A 22,833-nucleotide genomic window follows, 5' to 3' on the forward strand; every position below is an offset into this window, starting at 1 on the left:
TTTGACCCGGTGACCTAGTTTTTGACCCTACAAGACCCAGATTCAAACTTGACCTAAAGATCATCAAGATTAACATTCTGACTAAGTTTCATGAAAATAAAGTCATAAATGTGGCCTCTAGAGTGTTAATAAACTTTTTTTTTTATTTGACCAAGCGACCTAGTTTTTGACCCCACCTGACCCAGATTTGATCTTGACCTAAAGATCATCAAGATTAACATTCTGACCAAGTTTTATTAAGATATGGTCATAAATGTGACCTCTAGAGTGTTAACTAGCTTTTCCTTTGATTTGACCTGGTGACCTAGTTTTTGACCCTACATGACCCAGATTCAAACTGGACCTAAAGATCATCGAGGTTAACATTCTGACTAAGTTTCATTAAGATACTTCATAAATGTGACCTCTAGAGTGTTAACAAGCTTTTCCTTTGGTTTGACCTGGTGACCTAGTTTTTAACCCCAGATGACCCAATATCGAACTCGTCCAAGATTTTATTGAGGGTAACATTCTGACCAAGTTTCATTAAGATTGGGCCAAAATTGTGACCTCCAGAGTGTTAACAAGCTTTTCCTTTGATTTGACCTGGTGACCTAGTTTTTGACCCCAGATGACCCAATATCGAACTCGTCCAGTATTTTATTGAGGGTAACATTCTGACCAAGTTTCATTAAGATTGGGCCAAGATTGTGACCTCTATAGAGTGTTAATAGTCAAATTGTTGACGCCGATGGACGACGGACACAGGGCGATCACAAAAGCTCACCTTGAGCACTTTGTGCTCAGGTGAGCTGAAAAAAGGCTGACACTACCAGAACGATTGACTACACTAATAACTCTACCTGAAATCAGGACAGCAAGAAGAATTATTTTCATTCACAAACAGGATATCAACAATATAACCCAATGAAACATGTAAAATGAAAAAGAAAATACACAGTTATTTTGCACTTTACAGAGTCTGACATGCATCTGCTGGAAACAATCTAATTCATAACCTAATGAGAAAACTCACAGTAAGCAGTTTCCAGATAATTCAAAAACTAAATAATGAATAGCATCTACAAGTTTTTTGTTTTAAAATATAGGAAATGAATAACCAGTTTTCCTCCTACACCTTGAAACTGCCAAGATATAAGTAATGGAATGTTCAACATTTCAACATATAGTTAGGTATTTTGCTGTCTATAGTTTAATGCATTGAAGTCATGTTAGCATTTCAGAAATTAAATATATCAATTTTAATAATCCAATTTTCAGAAAATAACATGTTACATAACTATTTGTTCCAAAAATATATATGACCCTCTTCCAATTCCTAGCATTATTTCTACCACTATTGTGCAGAACAAGTAACCTTCCGTCTGCCAGCATAATGGCATTTACACACCATTGTTGCCATCACTTTGATCATATCACAATCATACAAATACAATTTTGCAAAGCTGTCTGTAGCTACAGAATTAACATTCATTCAATGTACTTATTAAATAATGACAGAGAAAAAAAAACAAAATTTTAAAGTCTGACTTTAATGGTGATAAATATCGGCTCAGACCTGCATTGGTGATGGATAAGTGAACTAAATTCAGCAACTTTCAACCTGTTGGTCACAGCTGTCCTAAATACTTCCAACAGACTGAATTTCAGAAATGGTCATCTAACTTTTATGACTTCCAGGCTTTGAAACAATAATTAGATCATGCATTTGTTTTCCCTGCAAGCCACAGGTGCTAGACACAATCAAATACATTACTTAATAAGCCTATATATGTATATAAAGATACAAGGTATCCAATGGGACAAAAACATGCTGAACAAACAAGAACACTGTGCAAGAAACGACCAGATCACTGTTATCTCTTTTAGGTCACCACTTGAAAGCATCAAACTAAGCACTAACATTTTTTATTTCATTAAAATCCATCAAATAGCAAAGAAGTGATGAAAAGTTTAAGGGGCCAGAACTCTGGAACCCATGAAGGGATCTGGCCAGTTTTCGAAAGATATTATGCCAATACAAGTTGTGTGCAAGTTTGATTAAAATCAATTGCAAAATGTAGTCTCTATCGTGTTCACAAGAAATTGCAGATGGACGACGGCTGAAGGGCGATCACAAAAGCTCAACTTGTCACTATGTGACAGGCAAGCTAAAAAGGTAGTGTCAATATTACCAGTAAAACTGAACAAATACGTACCTGAACTTTCCCATCTTTCACATTTTTTAAGAAGTTTCCTAACGAGGTAGCATCTAAATCTTCTATTGGTGTTTCAGGAATGTAATACAGATGAACAGTTGGATCTAACACCATCACATAAGGCATACTGATGAATGCCAACATAATATTGTTTACAGTGCCTGGCTCATCCATCCACAGGAACTGGAAATAACTGAAATATACATTGTTTTTTCCTTTGGTTTGTTGTGAGTTTAACACAAAATATTTACATTTGCCCTTTCTTTTCCATTGAAATTATGATGTTCATTTCGTATGTACATTAAAAGGAAAGGCGCTAAAGTTACATCAACACTGCTTAGTGATAACAGGCCGCTGTTTTGACGACGTCTGCCTATAGTCAAGAACATTCCTTAGATGATGTCACCTTATAATGAAGATCCAGAAAACAGTTCGCAAGACGAAACTGTTTAAATTTCTCGCAAACTGTTTAAAGCTATTTTTAGCTCATCTGATTTTTTTGAAAAAAATGATGAGTTATTGTTATCACTTGATCGGTGTCGGCGTTGGCGTCTGCATCAGCGTTGCCTAGTTAAGTTTTATGTTTAGGTCAGCTTTTTTCCTAAACTATTAAAGCTACTGTTTTGAAACTTGGAATACTTGTTCACCATCATAAGCTGACCCTGTACATCAAGAAACATAACTCCATCCCACTTTTTGCAAGATTTATGGCCCCTTCTGTACTTAGAAAATCAGTTTTCTTGGTTAAGTTTTATGTTTAAGTCAGCTTTTCTCCTAAACTGTCAAAGCTATTGCTTTAAAACTTGCAACACTTGTTCACCATCATAAGCTGACCCTGTACAGCCAGAAACATAACTCCATCCTGCTTTTGCAAGATTTATGGCCCCTTTTAGACTTAGAAAATATCAGATTTCTTGGTTAAGTTTTATGTTTAGGTCAACTTTTTCTCTTAAACTATCAAAGCTATTGCTTTAAAACTTGCAACACTTGTTCACCATCATAAGCTGACCCTGTACAGCAAGAAACATAACTCCATCCTGCTTTTTTGCAATAATTATTGCCCCTTTTGGACTTAGAAAATCAGTTGTCTTGGTTGAGTATTATGTTTAATTCAGCTTTTCTCATAAACTATCAAAGCTATTGCTTTAAAACTTGCAACACTTTTTCACCATCATAAGCGGACGCTGTACATTAAGAAACATAACTCTATCCTCTTTTTTGCAAGAATGGTGGCCCTTTTTAGACTTAGAAAATCATGGGTAGGACAATATTTCTATTACACAAAAAAATCAGATGAGCGTCAGCACCCGCAAGGTGGTGCTCTTGTTACTTTTACTTTGTCTGGAGGCTACAAGCATCTCCATTTAATTAAAAGTGGAAGGAGACCTACAATGATGCTACAGACCAAGTTTTATGAAGATCCCTCAAGTGGTTCATCTCTTAAAGGTATTCTATTTTAGCTATAGTAGCCCTAAACGAGGCCAGGACTTTTAGTGCCCTCATTTGAACAAATTTGGAATAAGACCTTATAATGATGTTACTGACCAAATTTAAATAAAGCAGATCAACTCTAATGACTCATTTAAAGATATTTCTAGTTTAAAAACTCTAACAGATCCTGAAGGTTCCCAAGTGCCCCCATTTGAACAAACTTTGAAAAGGACATTATACTGATGCTAAAGAGTCTCAAGTCTGATAAAGATTCATCCGGTGTGTCATGGAAAGTAGTCATTCAAAAGAATTTCTATTTTTAGCCAAAATCATTTGAATAAATTTGGGAAAAGACCTTATACTGATGCTCCAAACTAAATTTGATGAAGATCCATCTAGCTGTTCATGAGAATTGGTCATTTTAATGTTGTGTCGCGCATAGCTCCAAAAGTATTTGACCTAGAGTCACCAAAGTTTACAGGAATGTTTGTCAGTATGTGCAGTTGTGCACCTGGGTTTCAAGACAAGATTCATTCAGTATTGTAGGAGTTATGGCCCCTGACGTGGAAATTTTTTAATGTATTGTCGCGCATAGCTCTGAAAATATTTTACCTACCGTCATTACGAAGAGAAATGAGTTTTTTTGACAACATCAGCATATTGTTTTCCCAAAGTTGATCTGTGTCCTTTGTCATGTAGTGGGGGCATCTGTGTCCCATGAACACATTTCTAGTTTTAAAAAGCAGACATGTTAAGGAATAGCATGGTCTATCTATCAATATTTTGTTTCTGGACTCAAGCTCAAAATGTATAATAGGTACAGCTATACTGGATTTCTTATCACTATTTGAGAAAGATCTGTATGATTTTTTTAGGTCATGGCTTGTATGTAAAGACAATAATCTTTCTAGCCTGACAGTTAACCTTATGGCCTGTATGTAATGACAATAGTCTTTCTAGTCAGACAGTCAACCTCATGGATTGTATGTAATGAAATAGTCTTTCTAATCAGACAGCTAACCTCATGGCCTGTATCTAATGACAATAATCTTTCTAGTCAGACAGTTAACCTCATGGCCTGTATCTAATGACAACTAGAAGTTGCTTTTGTAGAAAAGCGCATGTCTCCCCCCCCCCCCCCCCCCAACCCAATGCATAGTCATATAGGCAGGAAGTCAATAGGGGACAGGAACAAAAGTCAGAGCAACACTGATGGCTGGATGCAATAGGAATCATCTATTTGGCATGTCCAATCATTCCACAAAGTTCCAACATTCTGGGCTAAGTGGTTCTCAAGTTATGAATTGTTTTCCATGTTCAAGCCGTTGTGACCTTGACCTACGATCGGGTGACCCCAAAATCAGTAGGGGTCATCTACTCTGCATATCCAATCATCCTATGAAGTTTCAAAATTCTGGGTCAAGTAGCTCTCAAGTTACTGAACGGAAATGTTTTTCCATGTTCAGGCCCCTGTGACCTTGACCTTTAATAGAGTGATCCCAAAATCAATAGGGGTCATCTACTATACATATCCAATCATCCTATAAAGTTTCAACATTCTGGGTCAAGTGGTTCTCAAGTTATTGATCGGAAATGGTTTTCAATGTTCAGGCTCCTGTGACTTTGACCTTTAACAGAGTGATCCCAAAATCAATAGGGGTCATCTACTCTGTATGACCAATCATCCTGTGAAGTTTCAACATTCTGGGTCAAGTCTTTCTCAATGTATTGATCGGAAATGGTTTTCCATGTTCAGGCCCCTGTGACCTTGACCTTCAATGGAGTGACCCCAAAATCAATAGGGGTCATCTACTCTGCATGACCAATAATCCTATGAAGTTTCAACATTCTGGGTCAAGTCGTTCTCAAGTTATTGATCGGAAATGGTTTTCAATGTTCAGGCACCTGTAACCTTGACCTTCAATGGAGTGACCCCAAAAACAATAGGGGTTGTCTCCTCCATAAGCCCTGCCACCCTATGAAGTTTGAAGGTTCTAGGTCAAATGGTTCTCCAGTAATTGCTCAGAAATGAAGTGTGACGTATGGACAGATGGACAGGGCAAAAACAATATGTCTCCCCCAGAGTGGGGGAGACATAATAGTCTTTCTAGTCAGACAGTCAACCTCATGGCCTGTATCTTACAATAGTCTTTCTAGTTAGACAGTAGACCTCATGGCCTGTATCTTACAATAGTCTTTCTAGTCAGACAGTCGACCTCATGGCCTGTATCTGATGACAATAGTCTTTCTAGTCAGACAGTAGACCTCATGGCCAGTATCTGATGACAATAGTCTTTCTAGTCAGACAGTCGGCCTCATGGCCTGTATCTGATGACAATAGTCTTTCTAGTCAGACAGTCGGCCTCATGGCCTGTATCTGATGACAACTGTCTTTCTAGTCAGACAGTCGGCCTCATGGCCTGTATCTGATGACAACAGTCTTTCTAATCAGTCAGACATTTGGCCTCATGGCCTGTATCTGATGACAACAGTCTTTCTAGTCAGAAAGTCGACCTCATGGCCTGTATCTGATGACAACAGTCTTTCTAGTCAGGCAGTCAACCTCATGGCCTGTATCTGATGACAATAGTCTTTCTAGTCAGACAGTCAACCTCATGGCCTGTATCTGATGACAATAGTCTTTTAGTAAGACAGTCAACCTCATGGCTTGTATCGAATGACAATAGTCTTCCTAGTCAGGCAGTTAACCTCATGGCCTGTATCTAATGACAAAAGTCTTCCTAGTCAGAGGTTAATAGTCTTTCTAGTCAGACTGTTAACCTCAAGGCCTGTATCTGATGACAATAATCTTTCTAGTCAGACAGTTAACAATAAAACAAGAATAAATTAGCAAAACAAATTAAATATACAGGATGGAAACAGCAAGAGTATGACAATAAGTAAGACTGGCTCCAGGCATCTACTTTAAACATATCATCATTAATCTTAAATGGTCACCACAAAAATGTTCCCAAACAGTGGAATGCCTGTTGTATCAGGTAAGTATGATAATCTGCTACACATCAAAGCAAGTATAGACCTTGAGCTGACAATAACCCCCCATCCCCCCCTCTAGGGATATTTCTACGCTATGATTTTCTTAAAGCATATAATATGAGCTATCATTCCAGAAAATCTGCCATCTGACAGCCGGGTTCTTTTTACATTACAGCCTACTTTTTACGTTACCATTAATACGTTCTAGAAAATACTAACTGTAGCTACAGTTAGCCATACTAGCAACACAATATGTCAATATGTAAAGACAGAATATACAGATTTACATTTTGCAGGTAAAATTGACACTTGTAGGCATGTGCTTTACGTTATCAAATGTACGTTACCAAAAATTGTAACGAAAATAGAAAATATAACTATGTGATTTTATTTGAAGTGTCTATGTCAAATGTGTTATAAAAGAGGTTGTGGTTATAACAGATGAGAGCTTGACATAATTATATCAGTTGTAAGATATTTCTAATTATTACGAAAAAATAAGCGGTAATGTATAGTAAAGAAGATGAAATGATATAATGTTGATAATATGAGTTTCAAATTTATAATAATTATTTTTTAAAAAAAGTCAAAAAATATTTGGGATATTTTAAAGTATTTTGTTTAATCAGATATATAACATGTACAAATTCCATAAATGTGTACTATTTATTTTAAAACAAATAAATATATTACAAAATATAAATCTATGTGACGAAAATTACTGATTACATAAATTATATACAGTTTTCTCCAAACTGAATTTACAATCAAGATTAACAAAAAAAAAACAAAAACATTTTTCATGTGAAATGAAACTGATTTCATTGAGTGGAAAATTAAATGAAATAAATAAATAAATAAATAAATAAATAAATAGATAAATTACAAATGTGTGAAATGATTTGCAGAGAGTGAGTGGTCAAGCTTGCTTCATATATATGGCACCTTTGAATTATTCAATCAATGATAATGCTAGAGTCCAGCATATGATAAAAACGTCAGTAGATGCAAGTAATGAAGTTTTGCCAGAAATATATTATAGTGACATGTGACTCGGCTGTTGCTAAGAAGACATATTCTTTGGTTCTGCAGTCTAGAGATGCACTTTGTTACACAATTGTTAAAATGGGTGTGTTTCACACAATCTGCTCTATATTTGGGCCTGTAGGAAAATTAATGAAGGGCAATGGTCTTACAGAACTTGTAATAGAATCAGGAATTTGTTCTAGTCGTTCACTTTATGAAGTATTACCAGGTAAACGCTACAACCATACCCTAAATGTACACAGGACTGTAATGGAAGCTCTTGAGCGTTTGCTCCTATGCAAGTTTGAAGAGACAAACCCCGCAAGGAAAGCATTTTAGAAGAAACTAATATTACTGAAACGGACTGAAAGTCCATGCAAAGGTGTTTAAAATTATATAAATAACTCTCCTGACTGCAGAAAATTTCAATAGACATGGGCAGTTCAAATCAGAAAGGGTGAAAGTGGCTCAATTTTGGTTATGTATGTAGACATAATTCGCATGATGTTGTTGCTCATCAAAGCAACACAGATTAATGCTTTTGTTTTACATATAGCATCTCTGAAAAAACTGTGCTCTTTGTTTTTCGCATTTGATCGCAGTAATGATGTCCGCTACCTCCTCGATTACCTGTTGACATTGATGAATATTGATCCAGGTGCAGAAGAGATACTCTGAAGTAAAGATTTTAGTGTATCTAGGTCTTCTGCACCAGCATTGAAAAATGCTGTAGATATTACTACAGAGCAGACAAGTAACAGACATGCAAAGTCTGAGGTTGGCATACTTGGTTTCAGTAGAAACTATGCTGCATATGTCCACTGATGAATGACACGTCATTACAGATCCAGGTAAGTTGAAGCAACACTTCAGAATGCAGACATACACAGGGAAGACATATGTCCCAACACAAAGAAGTATAACCTACTCAGATACGCAGGAGTGAAGAAGAAAACAGAGTTATGATGGCATAGAATCCTTCACGAACCCATTCCAGGCTGAAAAAAAAAGATTAAATTTACTGTGTGTCGTCTGGTATTCCTGCGGAAGCAGAAGTCGCTCATGACCTTAGGCAACTGAAACTGGTGAAAAGACAATGGATGGATTACCAAAAGAAGATTGTTTGAAAAAGCAGTTCCTTTTCAAGACACCATTAAGAGAAGAAAACTCAAATCATTTGCCACAGCTGAAGTTAAAATACTCAAAACAAAATACTACAGATAGGAGCAGTAAGGAACGTGTATGAACAGTTTGTATTTTTGGCTGTTCAGTACAACTAGGTCTAGAATTGGCACTTTCTTTTCCTCTAGGACCTATCCCCTGGCCGTTATAGCCACTGCGACTGGAATGCCAATGAAAACAGACAAGTCAAAACTACTTCACTATGTAAAGGCTGCAGCCGTCCAAAACAGATGACATTGTTTTGTTGATTGACAGTAATGACCTGCTGCAAAACTTAGTAAGTAACCATCCATGCAACATTCCAACACGTAGCTGAAGGCAACTACCTAAGACAGCTCGTGTCGATATTATAACTGACACTTTCAGTCCTCAATCGATCAAATCATATCAGCGTGGAAGACGTGGATCTGCTCCAAATTTCTTACTTGTCAGAAATGAAAACCAAAGTACCATGTGACTGAAAAGCATTCATGTCAATAGTGAAAACAAAACACAATCTAATTTTCGAACAATGAAATTGTGATTCCTAATAATGCACCAAAGATGAAGAAGACAACTGTATTTTGTCAATGGTGAAAAGTGTTGTTTACTCACAAGTGAAGATGGGAACAAAGTTCAAGCTCGACCTAATATACCGTACCACTGTTTCTATACAAAGGAAGAAGCAGACACAAGAATAATATTCTTTGTATAGACATCAGTACTACTAGCACTTCACGAAAGACGAAAATCCAAGTTAGATCCCCAGATACAGACGAGTTTGTGTTATTGGTGATACATGTATGTTCAAAAATACGAAATACTGTTTTATTTTACACTGAAACAGGCAATAAGAGACACCATCTAAATGCTCACAGCATCTTTATAAGCAAAGAAAAAAGAATCTGCTCAATTTTTTTCTGCAATACACTGTCTGACTGGTTGACACAACCAGTGCTTTTGTTCGCACAGGGAAAGTAACACTGCTCAAATTAGTAGAGAAAAAACAGGTGTATGTTGCAACATAAGCAGAAGTTGTTATCATCACTGATCTGATGACCTCTTAACGGCATCGAAAATAATGTCTGTGCAATCTATGGTCTGAAGAATACAATAACATCAACAAACTTATATTATGACATGTTTCTTGCAAAGTACGTGCTGGCAATGTCCTGAGCAAATATAATGGCATGGACATGAGTCTATTTCCACTGTGCCAATTGTCACTTAAAATGCACATAACACGTGATTGTGAAATATCAATTTACCCAATTATACCAAAAGTAGATGAAAGTGGATAGAAATTTGGTTCAGAAAATCAGTAACATATCGTAACGTAGGTTACAATGTCAGTGCTGTGCTATAGGCATTTTTACATCAAACTAGTTTGAACTTGATAAGATAATCGCATTATTTAAGTTTGAACATCATTATAAGGATTACATAAACAATCTATTGACTGAGAAATGAAAATATTATATCATGAATTTTAGTAACGTATATAATGGTAACGTACTTCTCATTCGTAACGTTCTTAAAACGGCTGAACAATAAATACTTAAATACTAATGTAATGTGTATCTGAAAATACTATAATTTAGACAGATCTGATATTTTCTGACAATTAAACCTATTGAATTAACTGATATGAGATTTTTTATAAAACATATGGTAACGTAAATTACAAAATGAATTGATCAATTGAGAGAACAAAACTAAGCGGGAACATTGATAACAGCATATTCTGCATATTACTAAAGCCACTTGCTAATGATTTTGGTTGTTTCTACCATATAAATCACCACATTCGAGTTTTATCATTTATTAAATAATTGTTAAGGTAACGTAAATAACAGGCTGTAACTCATAGAGAACCCGCTTGCCAGATGGCAGAATTCAGAAATATGATCTACATACAAGGGGCTTCAAAACTAATTGGGTCTACAAAAATCCCTAGAGAGGGGGAGGGTTTCACCTTCCAGCTCTAGGCCTAGTATGATGAAGACCTGCAAACAGATGTTAATTGCATACCAGCAGCTGTTTCCTTTATCAAGAGATTTAGCTGTTTTGCAGAATTTCAAAATGTAAAACTGACAAAAATACTTTTAAAAGTGTCAATTTAAATAGAATAAAAAATTAGAGGTATAAACCTCTTCTTCCAGAAGTAAAGAAAATGAAAGTACACAGGCTAAACTTGAAATGAAAGTCACATTTGCACTGGTCTAAAGTCAGGGTTCAACCTGTCTAAATGTATGAGCCGGAATTTCTCAACACTTCCTCATTTGAAAATACCTCAGCTTTATACCCCAGTCACACATACGGCATGGATAGCTACATCTAGCTACGGACAGAAACGTAGTTATTCGTATCGATCCGTACCAGAGTCTAATGGATTGATACGTATTAATACTTTAAGGTAAGGCTTGGGTACAGATCGATAAGGATTACTACATTTCTATCCATAGCTAGACGTAGCTATCCGCGCCGTATGTGTGACTGGGGTATAAGCAGGATATGTCAACTTTTCATCTACAAAAAAAATTTTGCCCTCGGAATAAACACAAATCCCACAGGGGTCCTTTACACGGCAAAGGTATATGGAGATTTTCGGAGTTTCTTCAAATCCTTCAAAAGGTCCTTTTCTTTGATGTTGTCTAAAAGTGGCAGTATATGCCTTGCGTGTTTGATATTTCCATATTTGAGAGCTGCAGACCTAGATATTTCAAAAATATTTTCAAAATAAATTTGGTGAAAAAGATCAAATTAGGTATTTTTTTATGTGGTAAATTGCCAAAATTGGAAAATGGTATCAATAAATCAAGAAAATTGTGTGTTTTTAACAATTTATTTTTCAGGGTTTTTTCTGAGTTGCTGATTCTCTAGACAGACCTTGCAAACAAGAGCGTCATGATGACCATATATCACTCACCTGTTAAATTTGGCCTATGAATCATCAAGATAAACAGTCTAAGTTTCATGAAGACAGGATGAAGACACCTCTAGGGTGTTAACAAGCTTTCCCTTTGATTTGACCTGGTGACTGAGTTTTTGACCCCACATGACCCAGTTTCGAAATTGGCCTATTGAGATCATCAAGATAAACATTCTGTCAATTTCTGTGCAAGTTTGTATCAAATTAGTGCATAAATGAAACCTCTATATGGCTGAAAGGGTCAGAATAGAAAGTTTTTCATTGGCAGTAACTCTAGAACCCATGATGGAATCCAGCAGATTTTCAAAAAGAACCAAGATCTTATAGTGACTTAAGCTGTGTAAGTGTTGTTAAAATCAAATGTAAAATGTCACTTCTATTGTGTTCACAAGGTAAAAATCAAAGGCCTGAATGGCCTGAGTCGGCTAATGATTGATGTACTGACAGTATAGTCTACCAGTTTCAGTTTGTTTTTAGTTTTTTTCTTAAAATTTCATAACACAGCCCGATATTTACCCAAAACATTATATCCGGATACGATTACACTTTTCTCCAGTTTGAACAATATATTTTACAAATTGTGATGATACGAAGACATTTAGCAGCAATTGGCAGTATCTGACAATGAAGTTTACGGTTACATTACCTCTTATTTAAATCTTTTCATAAAAAAGTTGTTTGTTTCGCCAAACATAGACGATCTACTTTTGATTTCAAAAACTACAAGAAAATACAATTTAATTTTTTGCCGATTTGTTTATTTCTCGAAAAATAAGAATTAAAATCATTTTTAATATCAGTAGTAACTAAACAAACCAGTAAGAGCTTCTTCTTCCGATAATTTTTCCGTTTACTGACTGCAGAATTCAACCCACGCGAAGTTTATAGAAATCATACGATGCGTGTTTACGTTCAATGTGGGAGAATTAAGGCTGATCGGCTATGTTACCTAACGCATCCAGACGATTCAGATTTTGTTTTTAAAAAAGCATCGTGTGCGTTTCTGTAATTTTATATACGTTTTTATACGCTTAGATATTATTAGACATGCGTATTTGCATTATTTCTATACGTAATTTACGCTAATACGCATCTTATCTGGAGCCCTGCAGTGGAACTATTTTTTGTCTTTCGCTGGATGTTACCCAAGCTTTGTAAGCCTGCGCAATTCTTAAAATGCACATTTATGCTTAATGAGTTACATTCGAGAATTGCACAATGACAAGTCATAAATATGACAGATTACATCGTATATTGGTCATAGCAAAGGGAATTGACACAACTTAACTTCATTCATGCAGTGAACTGTTTGAAATTTGAGAAATCTAATGGAACTACATCCCTTCACATGTTATTCGGTCCATTTAGAGAATCGTTGGATAGCAAGGACTCGTCAAAAGGCTTTCAGCCTTTAGCCGACTCAAAAATTAACAAATTTTGTCTCTTTCAGGTGTCAATCAGGGGCCGTAACTCTGGAACCCATGATTGGATCTGACGGATTCATCACGGAATCCCAAATCTATTGTTGTTAAAGAAATTTTGCATGTTTGAATCAAATCAAACCATAAATGAAGTCTCTATATGGCTGCAAAAGCCAAAATAGCAAATTTTGACCTTTTAAGGGGCCATAACTCTAGAACCCATGATGGGATCTGGCCAGTTTTCGAAAGGAACTGAAATATTATGCCAATACAAGTTGTAGGCAAGTTTGATTAAAATCAATTGCAAAATGTGGTCTCTATCATGTTCACAAGAAATTGTGGACAGAGGACGGATGACGGACGAAGGGTGATCACAAAAGCTCACCTTGTCACTATGTTACAGGTGAGCTAAAAAGAATAAAGCTTCATTTGTCTTTTACACTATAGCAAAGAGTTATAACTAGATGCCAACGGGCAAAATGTCGAGCCCACCAGCTGTCAAAAGGACTGAGAGTTGCACAAGACACTCCTTGTCTCATTTTATGCCAAATATAAAAGAGATTGCAAAAAGTGACAATATATGTTATTTAAAGTAACAACAAAGGGACATAAATCTTAAAAAAAAAAAAAAATTCCACACAAAAATTCTCACCAAAAGAGATACGTTAAAATTCACCTGAAAATTGGATGTAACATGCATGTTGTAATACAGGAAAGTGGTCTTGATTTTTCCCTAGAACCAGTAATAAAAAAGTTAGGAATATAAGCTATTTAAAGTAACAACAAAGGCAAGTAACTTGGGCATGACACTCCGTCTCATGAAGATGAACAACTGTGCCAAGTTACATCAAAATCCCTCTATGCATCAAAAAGAAATGCTCCAGACAAAGTCATTCTTATAATTTATATCTGACTTTTTAACTCTAAGTGTGACCTTGACCTTAGACCTAGGGACCTGGTTCTTGCGCATGACACTCCGCATCATGGTGGTGAACATTAATTTTGTGCCAAGCAACATCAAATCCCTCCATACATAAAGAAGAAATGCTCCGGACAAAGTTGTCATTCTTGTATCCTTTGACCTCTGAGTGTGACCTTGACCTTAGACCTAGGGACCTGGTTCTTGCGCATGACACTCCGTCTCATGATGGTGAACAATTGTGCCAAGTTACATCAAAATCCCTCCATGCATGAAGAAGAAATGCTCTGGACAGTCATTTTTGAATTTGACCTTTGACCTTTAATTGTGACCTTGACCTTTAAGATAGGAATCTGGGGTTTGCGCTTGACACTCAGTCTCACTGAGGTTAACATTCATGCCAAATATAAACAAGATTGCTCCATGCATGTCAAAGTTATGGTCCGGACAAACAATTATCTGAACGGACGCACACACACACACATGCACGCACATACACCGAACAGACATTTGGACAACTATGGCTTCACATCCGCAAGCGGGCTAGACAAAAATAAGCAGATCGGCAACTTGAAAGGCAGAAAGAGCAAATCTCGCCAACATCCCGCGGCTGCAAACGAGATCTCGTTACCGGAAGTTCTACATGCGCCATTTTGTATGCGAAAGATATGACAATGTCAATTATTAATTATCACCGTATGACCACACCTTTTTTGAAAGTAAGAAACCTGTATTTTGTGCTTAAGACTATTTCATATTAAACAAATGTTGTTTTAGAAGCTAACATGTATTTTACATGTAGTTTTAAAGGTACAAATTGCAACTCCATGCTCGCTTCACTAAGATAACGTCGAACAACGCTCAGACGCGCGATCACGCGAGATTACAGCCAGTTGCCGTTCTGTGTATTTTATACTTCTTTGACTATAGATAAGGTTTCAACATAAAAACCACGTATTCGAGTGAAAAAATCTGGTTGCAAAAATATAAGACATTTGATTTACGTTTTTGGTACTTTATTCTATTTATGTGTGTTGAGAGTGGCAAAACTTTTGCAAGGTGCAGACAGGCATGTCACTAACTATAGAAACAAGTCAGGTTTTTTTCCCAAACTTTTTTTTAGAACTCTATGGAATGATCAAAAATCGATTTCAGTTAAGATTTCTTTCTTTGGATTGGAAAATTTTTGCTTCAAATTGGGAAACAAGAGGGTCATAATGACCCTGAATCGCTCACCTGAGTAATATGAGTCACATTTTTCAAATGGTAAACTGATGCTAAAATATTAAGAAGGTAAGTCAGTAGGTTACATAAATGGTAACTGAAAGTCAGTTTTAAGACCTGTGTGCAAAACTATGCATGTCATCCAAATTTCAAGGCTATATCTTAAAAAAAAACAACAAGAAAGTAGGTCAGTAGGTTAAGGTCACAGTCAAGTGATCCTTAATCGCTTGGGATCGGCAGATAATTATAATAAAACAGTCAAAAAAATATGATCTGATAATTTTTGAAGTATTTTTCCCTGTATTTTCTCTCTTTTCACCCCAGGGGAATAATTTGAACAAACTTGTTAGAGATCCACCAGGCAATGCTACATACAAAATATCAAAGGCGTAGGCCTTGAACATTCAGACAAGAAGATCTTTATATTTTTTCCTATGTAAGTCTATGATAAACTTGGTACCCCCAGGGCAGGGCCTCTTTTCACCCAGGGATATAATTTGAACAATTTTGGTAGAGAAACACTAGGAAAGGCAACATACCAAATTTCAAAACCCTAGGCCTTCCAGTTTCAGGCAAGAAGATTTTCAAAAAAAATTTCATATATAAGCCTATGTAAAACTTGAGATCCCCAAGACAGGGCCTCTTTGCACCTCAGGGGCATAATTTGAACGATTTTGGTAGAGGACCACAAGGCAATGTAACGGACAAAATATCAATACCTGGGTCTTGTGGTTTTGGACAAGAAGATTTTTAAAGGGTTTTTCTATATAAGTCTATATAAAACTTGTGACCCTTGGGGTGGGGCCTCTTTTCACTCTAGGGGCACAATTTGAACAATCTTGACAGAGGACCATAAGATGATGTCAAATACGAAATATCCAGGCTCTATGCCTTGTGATTTGGGACAAGAAGATTTTTAAAGTTTTTCCTTTTTGTTGCCATGGCAACCAGAGTTCTGCATGGAATTAAATTACTTGAACAATTTTGGAAAGGGACCACCCTAGGATCATTCCTGTGAAGTTTAGTGCAATTCTGCCCAAAGTTTTTCAAGAAGAAGATTTTTTTTTATAAAATGATGACGGACGCATGACGGATGATGGACATTGACTGGTCACAAAAGCTCACCAAGAGCCTTTGGCTCAGGTGAGCTAAAATAGAGCAAATTTGGCATTGGGAATGGGGTCAATATTCATCCAGAAAAGCCAAGACAACAGTAATACTATGAATATGCAGTACTCGTCTGTGACTTTGACCCTCATCAATTCTGTATTATTTAGTTTAACTGACAGAATTTCTTTAAAACTATAGCAGTAATGGCTGAGATATGAATGTGCAACAAGAGTGCCAGAATGTCACAATATACGCCCGTCACAGCAAATTTCTTTACACTAGCACCTGTATTTGCAAATGGAATTTTAATTTTCTAGTTGTTTACAATGTTTTTTTTTTTTTTTTTTTTAGAAATTATTGTAATTCTTTTATTTTTCTAAGTCCACAAAAAAAATCCTTACCAGGTAGAGATACCTTAAAATACACCCAAAATTTGAAAGTAACATCAATGTTGTACCACAGAAAAGTGGTCTTGGTTTTTCCCTACGGTCAATTATAAAAAAGTTACAATGTAAGTTATTTATAGTAACAACAGTTACTAAGGGAAGTTAATCTTTAAAGAGAAAAACAAAAAAAAAAAAAAATTTAAAAAAAATAAAAAAAATTACAAGTCCATACAAAAATCCTTACCAGGTAGAGATAGCTCAAAATACACCTCAGAATTGGATGTAACAAGCATGTTGTACTACAGAAAAGTGGTCTCGATTTTTCCCTACGACTTGTTATGAAAAAGTTACAATATAAGCTATATTTAGTAACAGCAAAGGGAAGTAATTCAAAAGAAGGGACCAGTGCATGACACTCCGTCTCATGATGGTGTACAATTGTGCCAAGTTACATCAAAATCCCTCCATGCATGAAGAAGAAATGCTCCGGACAAAGTCATTCTTGTATCTGACCTTTGGCCTCTAAGTGTGACCTTGACCTCAGACCTAGGGACCTGGTTCTTGCGCATGACACTCCGTCTCATGCTTGTGAACATTTGTGCCAAGTTGTATCAAAATCCCTCAATGCATGAAGAAGAAATGCTCCGGACAAAGTTTTCATTCTTGTATCCTTTGACCTCTAAGTGTGACCTTGACCTTACCCCTAGGGACCTGGTTCTTGCGCATGACACTCTGTCTCATGATGGTGAACAATTGTGCCAAGCTACTTTAAAGTCCTTTCATGCATGAAGAAGATATGCTCCAGACAAAGTTTTCATTCTTGTATCCTTTGACCTCTAAGTGTGACCTTGACCTTAGACCTAGGGACCTGGTTCTTGCGCATGCCACTCCGTCTCATTATTTATTTATTATTTATTTATTATACCAGATTTATATAGCGCCCTTTTCATGATCAATTTCACGTTCAAAGGCGCTTTACATAGTTCAAATGCAGCCACACAGGGCGCATAATTCATCCTCTACTAGTACAGACACAGAGCGATCTGACCAGAGGGACAGAGTGAGACAAAGCCCCCACGACAGGGAGATCAGAAATCAGATACAGGCTTGTCCGGCTAACTTAGCCTAGCTCGTTGCGAATAGACAGTCTGGTTCTTTAACGTGCCCAGTGTATAGCACTGATACACGCAAGGATTGCCTGGGTTCCTGACCAGTACACCTCTAGTTGGGTGGGAAACACTGAAAAGCGTTTCTGAAAATTCCCGAGTAGCTGCCGGGGATCGAACCCCCGACCTCAGGATTGGAAGGCCAGTGTGCAAACCACTGAGCTATCCGTCCACCACCATGGTGAACAACTGTGCCAAGCTACATCAAAATCCTTCCATGCATGAAGAAGATATGCTCCGGACAAAGTCATTCTTGAATTTTTCATTCTTGTATCCTTTGGCCTCTAAGTGTGACCTTGACCTTAGACCTAGGGACCTGGTTTTTCCACATGACACTCCCTCTCATGATGATGAACAATTGTGCCAACTTTCATCAAAATCCCTCCATGCATGAAGAAGATATGCTCCGGACAAAGTCATTCTTGAATTTGACCTTTGACCTCTAAGTGTGACCTTGACCTTAGACCCAGGGACCTGGTTCTTGCGCATGACACTCCGTCTCATGATGGTGAACAACTATGCCAAGTTTCATCAAAATCCCTCCATGCATGTAGAAGATATGCTCCGGACAAGGTCTGTGGACGCCGCCCGCCCACCCACCCATCCGCCCGCCAAGGGCGTTCCCATAATACGTCCCGTTTTTCAAACGGGCGTATAAACAGCAAATTAGATATACAGTTGAAAAACAGCCAAAATTAAGTACAGTGAGCAAAAGTGGCTGAAGGCATGGATTTAACGTCTTTTTCAATAAGGCACTCAATTTATACATATCAGCTTTTATCTACTGTCTTGTCACCACAGAAAACAAAATAAGAAAGGTTTAATCATTAAAATTACATTTACAAGTGAAATGCCTGCTACCTCAGGTGTAAAACTATGATAAGCCACTAGACATCTGGAATAAAAGTGATTTCTGCTGTTAGATGAACACTTGCAAGTGTTAAACAAAACCTTACTATCAACCAGCTGCTGTTCTCTTATCAATTATTAATATTATTTTTCAGACTATGTGAAACTGAATTAAATGCGTTTAAATAAGAGCTGTTTGTAAAACATGGATATCACCATGATGACCTGTCAGAGGCAAGTGGGTATGTAATTTTGTATGCTGACACCTTGATATTAAAGTTTCATTAGGCTTTAAATTTTATGCAGAAAACAATAGCTGTCACTAATGGTGACAAATGCCCCCACAGCGCCTTGACCTTTGACCTTGACCTTTGACCTCGTGACCCCAAAGTCAATATGGGTTGTGTACTCAATAAGTACTATTAGCATGTGAAGTTTGAAGGTCCTGGGTGCAGTGGTTCGCCAGTAAAGTGCCTTCATGCAAAAAGTTAACGTTGGCCCCTGTGACCTTGACCTTAGACCTGGTGACCCCAAAGTCAGTAGGGGTTGTGTACTCAATAAGTACTATCAGCATGTGAAGTTTGAAGGTCCTTGGTGCAGTGGTTGGCGAGTTAAAGTGCCTTCATGCAAAAAGTTAACGTTGGCCCCTGTGACCTTGACCTTAGACCTGGTGACCCCAAAGTCAGTAGGGGTTGTGTACTCAATAAGTACTATCAGCATGTGAAGTTTGAAGGTCCTTGGTGCAGTGGTTGGCGAGTTAAAGTGCCTTCATGCAAAAAGTTCACGTTGCCCCTGTGACCTTGACCTTTGACCTGGTGACCCCAAAGTCAGTAGGGGTCGTGTACTCAATAAGTAATATCAGCATGTGAAGTTTGAAGGTCCTTGGTGCAGTGGTTCGCGAGTAAAGTGCCTTCATGCAAAAAGTTAACGTTGGCTGTGACGAACTAACAGACGGACAGTTGAAAACTAATATGCCTCCCTTCAGGGGCATAAAAAGCTGTCCAATTAGTTGTTATGCATAATCACATGGTTAGAAAAGTGCTATTTTATCACTGTGCATGACCTGTTTCAGTTAGAGCCAAAAAGGGAGGTAATAAAAACAACAGATTAAAAAAAAAAGCTTTCTGCAATTTTCATCGGTATCCAAACCTTTGACAAATATTAGATAAAACAATTATGGGAATTATGATTTAACAAGAAATTGATATACTTTTATGTTCATAATGGAAAATGCGGCAGCCACAATTTAAACAAAGGCATTATGAACCTTTAACCAAATTACCTAAAAAAACATCAGGGATCAGGGGCCAACTACTGACTACAGGCAGCCTCCTAAGAAAATTGACAGCCAAAGCTTTCTTTAAATAATTAGCAAAAAATGTTTCTAATCCAGGTCGCTGCGACCTTGGCCTTTGACCCAGAGACCCCGCAAAACAACTGGGATAATCTACGGACTCATGGCAACCACCTATCTGACCTTTGACCTTCTTAGCCCCAAATCAAGAAGGATCATCTACTGACCACAGGGATTTATCCTTTGAAGTTTAAATGCAGTAGGTGCAAGTGTTCTTACTTTACTGCGCAGAATTCAAGCAAAGACCCACAAAGCAATATAGGGGTTCATGTAATGATCACAGGCAATATGAAGTTTGATGACTGTAACTCAAAGATTCTTAAGTCACTGAAAAGACATTTCTCTGAACCTTAAGGCACTGAGACCTTGACCTCTGACCTTTTGACCCTTAAAACAACAGGGGTAATTAACTGACCATAATCAATTCTCCTTTGCAGTTATGATGACTGTAGGCCAAGGCATTAAATTGTTATTGAACAGAAACCATTTTCAGTCCAAATGTCACTATGACCTTGATGGTGACCTTTACATTTTCTACCCCCTTAAACCATAGGGGTTACTATGGTTATCTACTGAGCACATCCAAGCATCCTATGAAGTCTGAGCATTGGAGGAACTACTGACCAGTATCTTTTACTTTGATTAATGACAAAAACAATATTCCTTGAAAGATTGGAGGGTGGGTGCAGCATTACAGTCAGCATGAAAGTCCCGAAGATACATGCATGTCTGCTTCATGTTGACAATGTATACCAGGTGTCATTTCAATTCAACTGAAACTATAGGAGTTGAACACAAGAAATAGTTACAGGACTTGCTCAAATATTGGGGCATTATAACTAAAAATGATAATTACAGGAACACAATGAAATTTCCAGGTAATCAAGCCTCTGTCTTTAAGGGGCTGTTTAAACATCCACCTTTCTAACACCCCAAATATCAGAGTTAATCATTCTTCTTATTGTAAGTCCAGTAACATTTAATGTAGGTAGATTCAAGTAGTCCAAACCAATGCAGTTTGTGTCACATATTCATGTCGAAACACATTACAACAAGAGTGCCAGAATGTCACAATATACGCCCGTCACAGCAAATTTCTTTACTCTAGCACCTGTATTTGCAAATGGAATTTTAATTTTGTGGTTGTTTAGTAATCATTGTAAGTCATTTGTTTTTCTAAGTCCACAAAAAAACTCCTTACCAGGTAGAGATACCTTAAAATACACCTAAAATTTGAAAGTAACATCTATGTTGTACCACAGAAAAGTGGTCTTGTTTTTTCCCTACGGTCAATTATAAAAAAGTTACAATATAAGTTATTTATAGTAACAACTAAGGGAAGATAATCTTAAAAAAAAAAAAAAAAAAAAAAAAAAAAAAAAAAAAAAAATTGTAAGTCCACACAAAAATGTTTACCAGGTAGAGATTGGTAAAAATACACCTCACAATTGGATGTAGCATGCATGTTGTACTACAGAAAAATGGTCTCGATTTTTCCCTACGACTAGTAATGAACAAGAGTGCCAGAATGTCACAATATACGCCCGTCACAGCAAATTTCTTTACTCTAGCACCTGTATTTGCAAATGGAATTTTAATTTTGTGGTTGTTTAGTAATCATTGTAAGTCATTTGTTTTTCTAAGTCCACAAAAAAACTCCTTACCAGGTAGAGATACATTAAAATACACCTAAAATTTGAAAGTAACATCTATGTTGTACCACAGAAAAGTGGTCTTGTTTTTTCCCTACGGTCAATTATAAAAAAGTTACAATATAAGTTATTTATAGTAACAACTAAGGGAAGATAATCTTAAAAAAAAAAAAAAAAAAAAAAATTGTAAGTCCACACAAAAATCTTTACCAGGTAGAGATTGGTCAAAATACACCTCATAATTGGATGTAGCATGCATGTTGTACTACAGAAAAGTGGTCTCGATTTTTCCCTACGACTAGTAATGAAAAAGTTACAATATAAGCTATTTATAGTAACAACAAAGGGAAGTAATTCTAAAGAAGGGAACTACGCATGACACTTCCTCTCATGATGGTGTATAATTGTGCCAAGTTACATCAAAATCCCTCCATGCATGAAGAAGAAATGCTTCGGACAAATCATTCTTGTATCTGACCTTTGGCCTCTTAAGTGTGACCTTGACCTTTGACCTAGTGACCTGGTTCTTGCGCATGACACTCCGCCTCGTGGTGGTGAACATTTGTGCAAAGTTATATCAAAATCCCTCTATGCATGAAGAAGAAATGCTCCGGACAAGGTTTTCATTCTTGTATCCGTTGACCTCTAACTGTGACCTTGACCTTAGACCTAGGGACCTGGTTCTTGCGCATGACACTCCGCCTCGTGGTGGTGAACATTTGTGCCAAGTTATATCAAAATCCCTCCATGCATGAAGAAGATATCCTCCGGACAAAGTTTTCTTTCTTGTATCCTTTGACCTCTAAGAGTGACCTTGACCTTAGACCTAGGGACCTGGTTCTTGCGCATGACACTCCATCTCATGATGATGAACAATTGTGCCAACTTTCATCAAAATCCCTCCATGCATGAAGAAGATATGCTCCGGACAAAGTCATTCTTGAATTTGACCTTTGACCTCTAAGTGTGACCTTGACCTTAGACCTAGGGACCTGGTTTTTGCGCAT

At 37.0% G+C, this 22,833-nt stretch overlaps 1 protein-coding gene across 1 annotated transcript in view; it reads right to left on the reverse strand.

Moving 5' to 3' along the window:
- LOC123548733 (protein disulfide-isomerase TMX3-like) overlaps nt 1-22,833 on the reverse strand; it is a 151,686-nt gene that overhangs the window by 26,251 nt on the left and 102,602 nt on the right. Inside the window, exon 11 of the mRNA XM_045336239.2 lies at nt 2,199-2,391. Coding sequence (XP_045192174.2) covers nt 2,199-2,391 — 193 coding nt within the window. The remainder of the gene's footprint in view (nt 1-2,198; nt 2,392-22,833) is intronic.

This window comes from Mercenaria mercenaria, chromosome 6 (assembly GCF_021730395.1).
Source record: "Mercenaria mercenaria strain notata chromosome 6, MADL_Memer_1, whole genome shotgun sequence".
NCBI lineage: Eukaryota > Metazoa > Mollusca > Bivalvia > Venerida > Veneridae > Mercenaria > Mercenaria mercenaria.